The sequence below is a fragment of the Diplotaxodon limnothrissa genome, linkage group LG17 (genome assembly GCF_057381915.1).
Source record: "Diplotaxodon limnothrissa isolate DT_005_m linkage group LG17, D_limnothrissa_male_GT1.1, whole genome shotgun sequence".
In the NCBI taxonomy this organism is placed as follows: Eukaryota; Metazoa; Chordata; class Actinopteri; order Cichliformes; family Cichlidae; genus Diplotaxodon; species Diplotaxodon limnothrissa.
In genome coordinates, this window is record NC_140612.1 from 32,109,101 (window position 1) to 32,118,661 (window position 9,561).

Below are 9,561 nucleotides of genomic sequence, written 5' to 3' on the forward strand. Positions count from 1 at the left end.
CAGTATGTGCATGGATGCCTAAATCAGAAGCAGCAGTACATGTTCTTGACTGGAGCTGCTGGTTTAAAAAAAACGTTTCCTGAAGCACATAGACACACTGAGCCCCCGAGGGCCCCGGGGACAGCTCTACAGCAGACGGTAGAGCAGTCCACTGTACCTCAGCAACACCTCAACACCAGGTGCCACAAAGAGGAGGAAGGAGGCAGGGATGATGGGGAAAGAAATGGGAATTGTAAGGGGGGGCTGAAGAATGAGAAAGATAAGAAAGGAGCACTAAAGGAAAAAGAGAAATAAAGTTGGTGGTGAAAAGAGAATGACAAAGGTAAGATAAGAATGGGAAGTAGAGAGGTGAGAAGACAGGAAGGAAATAAGGCTTCAAAATAAGTTGACAAGAAGAATAAGAAAAAAAGGCGAGGATGAAAGCTGACCAGCAGACAGGCAGAGATCTAAAAACAGGCCAGAAAGACAGACAGACAACACAGCAGACGGGAGAGACAGAAGCTGTTGCAGCCAAAGGCATGTGGGGGAGGGCAGTAGCACTCCACTGCTAATATCCCTGCTGCTTTGTTGTGAAAAACCCCAGTTCGCCTTTTAATGGCGAACTATTCCTTTAATGATAGCAGTAAAACACTCTCGCACACATACATAACACCGTTCCTCTCCACCTGACAGGAAATGTGGTTCAGAGCGCAACGTGACAAGTCACAGTTCAACTTTTACAACTTGCAGGCCAAACACACACACACACACACACACACACACACACACACACACACACACACACACACACACACACAAAACAGATTTCAAAAGCAAAAACAGCACTATGAATAGTATGAAAAGGTTTTCTCAGTGACCTATATGCAGCAGAAATGTTGGTTTTGTCTGATTTAAGTGCCTGTAAGTTTTTGAAGTAACTTTGTTTGGGAGCTGTCAGTCATGCAGGCAGGCAGGCAGGATCTGTGAGGGGGAAGAGACAATCTCACTGAGAGGAAGCTACAACATGTTCTTTACATGAAGTCCTTTTCATCCGAGCTTCCTACAGTGCACACGCTGCTTTGCCCGAGCGCAATGCTGAACCTTTAGGATCCAAGACAAAGTGAAAACCTGAGGAGAGTGGTGGTAGTCAGGTGATCAGCCTTTTGTGATATTCATCAACAAGGATAAGTAGAGCTTAAAAGCATAGCAGTGGCTCTCAATGTTATTCTGAAGCTGTAAATTCCTCTTTGTTAGCCATGTGGATCAATCATGTCTGGACATTTGGTTTTGCTGGCTAAAGAGAGATTATATCATTAAGAAACCATAGAAGATAGGACCTTGGATTGGATGTGGAAATTACAACTATTTTAATTTGTAAGCTAGCATGCAGTTTTAATTGACTTTAACTGAAGCAGACAAGCTTCTTCTCCCAAAAGCTAACATTCTTGTGACCCTATATGTCCTATAGTATAGGATCAGGCAGGAGCCAAACTGTTCACTGCTTTTTAAGATGGATTATAAATGATGCACGTGTCATGTGCAAAAAACGAACCAAAACTGCAGGAAGAGGGACGGCTTTTCCTGCTGTGCATTTGTACAGTTATTACCAAAGAGAAGTGCAACTGTCCTAAAGGAGAGTGTGCACTCAGAACATTCAGTGCAAATGAGCTCACGTGTTTAGTTTTTACACAAATCACGATATCTTCATGCAAGTTACTTTACTGTATAACCTGTTTTTTGTACTTGCAGTCTATGCACAGAGTGATATATCATGCCTTCTAAGCACATAATGCTGAACACCCAGCATTAAACTCACTCAGCTCTCTCTCTATTTGTTCAAAATGCAAATTGAGTCATTCTGTACAATAACATTCATGTTTGTATTCTCCTAAATTATTGATGAGATTTTGTTTTTAATTGAGAAGAAAACCTTCAATATTTTAAAGTAGGAAGGGCCGATGCCTCTTAGTTCTTCCGGACAACCTCCAGGGACTTACAGCAAAACAGTGAGGAGCAAGCAGATATAATGTTAAAACATGAGAGCTCTTCACTGTGTTCGTGTGTCCCCCAGTAGCACCCAGCAGCGGGGGGCTCAGGAGCAGAGTCTGACCTTTGACCTCCCTATGGAGTGTAGTGGACAAAAAGGGATTTTCCCTGTAGGGATTACTAAAGTATTGCATTATCATTTGAATGTAGCTGATTGCATCTTCGTCAGTCTACACTTCAGCCTGCCGACCTTTCTGTAGAAACCCACGATATGACCTTCTCTTCCGTATCTGCTCGGTAAAGGTCTGCATGCACAAATGTCAAATGATAAAGAAACAATTAGTTGCGTTGTACGTCTCCCACTTCTATTCATTAAACAGCATCCAAGCTACATTTTATCTCAGTGTCACACCTCTTTTACTTTACTCCTATGGCTTCATGTCGCCTTGCTGCAGCATGTAGGAACTCCTAATCTAACTCAGGCATTTAGCACATAAACACACATTTTCTGGTAGATTTAAAGCAACACTAATGCAGGGTCAAATTACATCAGCAACAGTAGCTCATAGCATTCTGTGGCTGACAAACAGGTTTGAGATGCTTCTGGGACAAAGCTGCTCAAAATGTCACAGACTGTGTCTCTCTTTTTTCTTTCTTTTTTCCACATCTCAGTGTGCACTGGTTGCAGCGTTATTGCACAAGACCAAAGGCCAGCTAAAGCAAACTTAAGAAACAGCAAACACTGGCATTCTGTGAGTGTGTGTGTGTGTCTTTCTTTCTGTCTTTCTCTGTCCCTGTGGTCAACAATCCCTCTGCTGGCCTTTATCCCCAAATCCCCATGGACAGAGAGTCAGGGGAGAGGGAATGCTTAAATGCTTTGAATGATGGTGTGGAATGCTAAAAAGCAGTCTGTGTGTGTGTGCGTGTGTGCATGGTGGTAAGTGGGGGGGCAAAGTAAGGGGGAGAGGGGTCTCTTGCCTGGTCTAGGATCTGGTATGCGTGACTGAACAAGAGGAGGAGAAAGAGAGGAAGAGAAGAAAAAAAAAAAGCACCCAAACCTGCCTTTCTAACTTCTAAAGGGAGACAATGGCTACTGACTGGCCTGGCAACCCCCTATGTGTGCGTGTGTGTGTGGTGTCACTTCACACACAGGACACGTCCTGATGGAAAGCAGAGAAGAGGGAGATCTGCTCTAACCAACTTTTAGATCTCATTACGCCGCACATGCAGCTGCACAGACGCAGCTCTGCCACATGTGAAGTAAAACACTGCGAAAAGGATCCAGACTAAATGCCCCAAACCCTTCATTTAAACCAGGAAATCCACCAAATACACCCCCCCCCCCCCCCCCCCCAAAAAAAAAAAAAAAAAAAAACCCTGAGAGTTGCATCTGGAACTCAGTTAAGCTAAACACCTTTTGGTAGCGTTGTAGAGGACAAAAAAGAAAACAAAACAGACGTTTATGATTAGAAAAAATCTGCAGGGTAGAACAGTTTCCTGCAATAAACGCCTTGGTGATAATTAATTACACAGGCCCTGGCAGCCAAATCAAGACGGCAAGCATCCATTTTGAATCTGCTCATAAATAATAAAACAACACAAGAGAAATTTTTTCAGCCCTTTTGAGAAGCAAGACAGAACTGATGAGGGACAATGCTCAGAGATGCGTGGGCGATTATTGGGAGTAATGTATGAAAATAAGAGAGCTTATTGTCTTAAATGCGCCTGAATATGGAATATATCTTTGTAGGACAAGAGCAGAGCAGTTGTGATTGTCTTTATGGGAAACAAGATTAAAATACCTTGTGGGTATTTTTTTATATTCCCCCTCCAAAAAAAACAAAACAGAAAACAATGGAGCGCTACACCTACACAAAAGTAATCCACACCGCTCTCGTTCGTTCATTATATAAATATCTTTAATTGTTTTAACCGTAAGAATATAAAACAATTTAATTTTGGGATTCTGCATTTTTTCTCTCTTTACAAACACATAATATACAGTACATCTTTTTATTGTCAAACACACGCACGCACACTCACTCACACACAGCTTTTTCAGCAGGACGCACATCCGTAGATTAATTTTCTAGCAGGTCATTGCATTACATTAAAACGCGCACACACTGGCGGCGGTGTGCGTGCGCGCGTGTGCATGTGTGTACAGCCTAAATGCGTGTGTGTGTGAGAGAGAGAGAGAGTGAGATGGGGAATAGCGAGGTGGAGAGAGGGTGAGTGAGTGAGTGAGTGAGAGAGACGCAGTCTGCTTGTAACCAGAGATGGGAAGGGAGAGAAAGAAAAATAATCGATTACTCCTTATTCTAAGCATGTCTCAAAATGGATTTGGGGTATTTTTATTCAGGGGGAGAAGGGTGAGAGATGGTAGGAAAAAGAAGAGGGTATAAAAAAAAATAAAAAAAACTCCTCCTCCTCTCTCTATATACCGGTGAGAGCAACGTGAATATGAATGTGTCGGTATAAACGTGGGAAAAGAAAAGCCACGAACCCTGATTTGTTTCCACGAATAAAGGCTAAGATATAGAAATCACTTCAATTTGAAGTACGACGCTCTGAGCAACATTCACTTGACATTTATCTCCACCAGCATCCCTTTCACAACAAAAATACCTACAGCCTAATAATCCTGTAAGGACATACACTGGGTTTTTAATGACGGTCTGATCATACCTTTAACATGCATCTATCGTTATAGAATCACTACAGGTATAGGCTTGCAATCGCATCTCCTTTATATTGATCAAAGCTTGAATGCAATGCATCTCTAAAAGGGTGTAAAGTTGGACTTTATCCCTTTAAAAAAAAAAAAAAATAGGAAAATTTTAACAATATAAAAAGCTCTTGCACTCAAGCAGGTTTTTAATGTATTTTGCATAAAGCGACGTCCTCTCACTCTCTGACTGGATCTGACAGCCCGCCTTCCCCTTTCCCCCTCTCGTGGCTCTCTCTGGGAAATTGCTCTTGTTTATGGGGGTAAATTAACAAAGGTAGTTAGATTGTGTCCTGGTCTCCTTTCTCTAGCTCTGCTCAGGGAAGAGGGAGGGAGGGTAGAGAGAGGCGATGGAGGGATGGGGGAGGGGGCAGACACAAGTCCCTTTAGGCACATTTTCTCCCAGTCTCTCTTTCCTTCTTAACAGTATACACCCTTTGAAAATAACCACATACGAGGTAGCCAAATGTTTTTTGTGTGTCTGTGTTGGGTTTTTTTTGTTGGTTTTTTTTTTTAGGCGTGATGGCTGTAGCGGAGATTAGTCGTAAATGCCTCAGACTCACTGCAAAAATAAAAGTCCCACATTAAAGTTTTAAAACCTCTGTTTTTGACTTTTAAGGATGGATGCAAGTTTTCGCATCCAGAATTTTCTGGAAGCAAGTGTCAGGAAGAGAAGCCGATTCTTCCATTAGGGAAAACGACACCTGATTGGAAACAAAATCTGGCAAACAAGCTGAAGTTATTCTAGTCCCAAGTCCAGTTTTTGTGAGGTCTTAAAACTCGATTTGAGACCAAAACATTGCGTTTAACACGGATTTTCGTGAGCTCATGACAGAAGTTTTGAATTGCTTTCTGCCAGGCTGAATATTGGAGTCAAACACTGATTTCAGTCCTGCAAGGCCAACAGAAAGAAAAATAAAACATTTTGAGCATACATCCTGGTCACATGGGAGAAGCACACTTTACACAGAAGGGGGGAAAAAAAGGAAGGATTTCTCTCTTTTTAAATAAGAAAAGAAACTCCTCTGCCCACACATCCCTCCCTTTTCCCACTCTGTCTCCATCCAAAAAAGAAAAATAACACACACTCCCAAAACAAAAACAAAAAACCAAGCATTTCCAATCACCTCACTTTCTCACTCTCTGTCATCTGCCAGAGTCCCAGGTTCAACACTTTAAGGCAGGGGAGCTGTGTGATCCTCTCCAGTCCCCTCTTGGTGATCTTGGTACATCCATACAGGTCGATGCCCACCAGCTGGGTGAGGTGGTCCGCTATGAGCTCCAGCCCTTTGTCCGTGATGCGCACACACTGTCCAATGTTAAGGGTCCTCAGCTCGTGCATCTGCCTCACCATCCGGTTTATCCCGTCGTCGGAGATGTGACACGAGCACAGAGACAGGGACTTGAGCTGGTACAACCCCTGAGCGATGTACGCCAGAGTCTGGTCTCCTATCTTGTCACAGAACGAAACATCAAGCCCAGAGAGTCTTAGGGTGCCCATAGCAAGGTGCATTGTCCCCGTGTCGCTTATGTTGTCACAGGAGCGTAGGTTGAGGCTCCACAGGGAAGTCATATGTGAGAGGTGGATCATCCCTGCGTCTGAGATCCCCCCACAGAAGCTCAGGTTCAGTACCCGGAGCTTGGTCAGCCCCTTGGAAATGTGTTTGAGTGACAGGTCTGTCAGTTTCTGACAGTCTTGGAGGGTCAGGTACTCCAAGTTCAAGCAGCCCTCTGCTGCACTACGGGTCATGCCCGCCAAATGTCCAATCCCCACATCTGAGACATGTCTGCAGGACCTCAGATTGAGGCTCTTGAGTCTGTGGAGGCCCCAGGCTATCAACAGAAGCCCAGTGTTGGTAATGTTGCTGCAGCCACCAAGCTCCAGCACCTCCAGGTTCTTCAGATACTGAGCAATCCTCCCTAGACTAGAGTCTGTTATCTGCTTGCACAGACTTAGGTTCAAAACCCGAAGTGATGGGATCTCCTGCACGAACGCATGGCCCAGCCCGTTATCCGTGAGGTTGTAGCAGCCGGACAGATTGAGGGACTCGATGTTTGGCATTCCCTGGATGACATAGCTCAGGCTGCGGCGCAGAGACAGGATCTGGACCCTCCGGATGCCCCTGGCCTGGAGGCTGGGGAATAAGGAGGGATTCGCCCTGCGGAGGTGCAGCTTGGCTTCCACCCCCCTCCACACTGACTTGTGGTAGGATGCGTCCCTCCAAGCGATGCACACTTGGGCTACCCTGCCTTTGTCCCTCACGTCCAGATAACTGAAAATCATTGCCAAAATTTCTGGGAAGAGGCACGAAATGTGCGTCTCCATTGTTTTTCAAAACCCAGGCATATAAAAATTAATACTCCACACCTCCAAGGCTTAAAAGAAAAACAGAAGACTTAACTCAATCACACCCTCCTCTCGCACAAAATGCAAAAGTATCAACAGTCCCAGCTATCCACAGAAGTAAAAAAAGAAGAAGAAATTGGAGTTGTGTGTTTCTCTCTTTTTCTCACACTGAACTGTGCAAAATCGATCAAACTCCCTCCAGTGCCACGTGATCCGGTCTGGTTGCGCAGTAGGATTCAAATGTATTAAAAAAGAAAAAAGGGGGAAAAAACAACAAAAAAGAGCGTTTATTCCTGCCTCAACCCCTCTCTCCGCCAAAAAGAGGAGGAGAGGGGGCGAAAGGAAGAAGGAGGAGGAGAGGAGGAAAAGCGTCAATCCTTCCCCCTCTCGCTCCCTCTCTCAGACGACGCTTCCTTGTATTATACCTACAAAAAGCCTTCCTCTCTCCGCCGTGCGAGGATCCAGACGGTCATACATTTCAGATTAAGAAAGTAAAAACAAAACCAACTCGCTTACCGACACGTATTAAGAAGCGACCCCATGGTAGAAAAGCAAAAAAGATAGAGTTGGAGCGGCTTTATAGGCAGAGCGAGAGCGAGAGAGAGAGGGGCGTCCTGGGCTCAAAGCCTTTGTCTGCTCTTTTCAAACCGACTTGGCAGGGACCCCAGCACTCTAGCTGTACCGAAGGGGTGGAGGGAAGTAATAATATCACCCTCGTCTCTTTAAAATGTATTTAACGACAACCACCGTTACTACGGGCGTTTTAATAGCACGTCGTTACACCGAAACGTTCTTACAATGATTTAATAGCAGATGTAGCTTGAAATTAATTCGCTATTTTATCGACCCACCCCTACCCCCTCCGTGTCACACAGTTGGTTTGTCCCGCCTCAGCTGGAACGGTGCGAACAGTTTCCCTTGGAAACCAACTTCTTACAATTCAGTTCACTTTGGGCTTTAACCCTTTGAGCGGACCACACGGGAAACACAGGGAAGCCAAGTGGAGAAGCTCCTTTCAGTCCGCTTACTTGGCATGAACGTTTAGTATTTTTATTCTGAATTTGTTGTTATTGTTGTTGGTGTTGTAACTAGAGCGCTTCTACAGCTGCCAGCCGCGTTCATTGTCTTTTTTTGTAAACAGCCCCTCTCCGTCCACTCTCCTCCAACACTTTACTTTATTGCAAAACCAGAAAATAAACGTACTTTTCCAGAGACGATCAATCAACATGTCATCAGTCAAATACTGGGAAGAATAACTGTGGCTCCAATAAAACAAAACTGAGTTTAAAGAATAGTTTAAATAACGCTGAAAACAATGTACAACCCGTGAGTAAAATCCCTTTTAATTAATTTGAACATGCTTTATTGGCTTGGTATTTGGCAGAAAGTTGCCAAAGCCTTAAGACCACATCAGAGGTTGTGTCAGTGTGTGTGGGTCACTCCCTTCACTACACAGGCACACACACACACACACACACACACACACACACACACACACACACACACACACACACACACAAGGTTGCTGTTCTACAGCCACTTTTTACAACTAATAGGCTCATGATATACAAATGTACAAGATACATACATTAAAGTTGGAGCATAGATTACTATGGTAATAAAATATTCTATAAAGTGTAAAGCAAATAAAATGTCAAAGGCTTTCTTTCTCTCATGTGTCTCTCATAAAGAAGCAAACTTTGAAGCTGTTGTCTCACATCTGGCATTGGTTATGTTTTGATAGTTGAATAATCAAAGACTTATTTTAGTCTCAGCTGATGGCACTGAGAATATATCAATCAGTGTGTGTGAGTTTCAGTAATAGATTGCTATATATAGATGTTTTCTAATGTTGCTTATTCAGTGTATCAAACCATAATAATGACCAATTATAGCAATAAAGGTACATTTTAAAATTTACCTTTGTTGCCTAAGTCAAGAAACCATCACCTGCACTAGTCTAATTTAGTTAGATTTAGGATGTTTCATAAACCAAGAATGCATCTGAAACCTATGTAGACAAGTCGATAAGGATAGGGAATGATTATTAGGGGAAAAATGGATATTTCAGTATAGAAATATATTGTGTAGCCCATATGACATCTTAAAAAAAGATTTCTGTAAATGAAATAGCCAACGAACAAATTCAAACATGATTTGGATAAGTGAACCTTCCTGAACAGTCTTAAATCTGAGAGTCAGTCCTCATGAGGGCATCTTCAAAATCTACTAACTGCAACAAAGTGCTAACAATTTGGATGAATCAAAAAGCCGTAGGGAATTGCAAGAAAGTTTCAGAGTGTTCGTCTGAAACTTTTACTCTTTCTGCATGCACACAGCACGAAAGAGAAAGGCAAGCCGTTGTGCTGCAGCCGCTCACTTGGAGCGGCGTGCATGTGAATATATTACAGTGTGATAGATTTGTGGATATTTCTTGCTTTGTACATGATTTGTCTGGCATCTGTTGGGCTGTCCGTCCATGCGCTGTCAGTATTTTCCAGAGCGTTATTGGTTATGAATT

At 43.4% G+C, this 9,561-nt stretch overlaps 1 protein-coding gene across 1 annotated transcript; it reads right to left on the minus strand.

Moving 5' to 3' along the window:
* Nucleotides 1–4,871: 4,871 nt before the first annotated feature.
* On the minus strand, nt 4,872–7,612 carry fbxl14b (F-box and leucine-rich repeat protein 14b). The gene has a single exon (XM_085375945.1). The coding sequence runs from the start codon at nt 7,017–7,019 to the stop codon at nt 5,817–5,819; it is 1,203 nt and encodes a 400-aa protein (XP_085232071.1). The 5' UTR covers nt 7,020–7,612; the 3' UTR covers nt 4,872–5,816.
* Nucleotides 7,613–9,561: the final 1,949 nt, after the last annotated feature.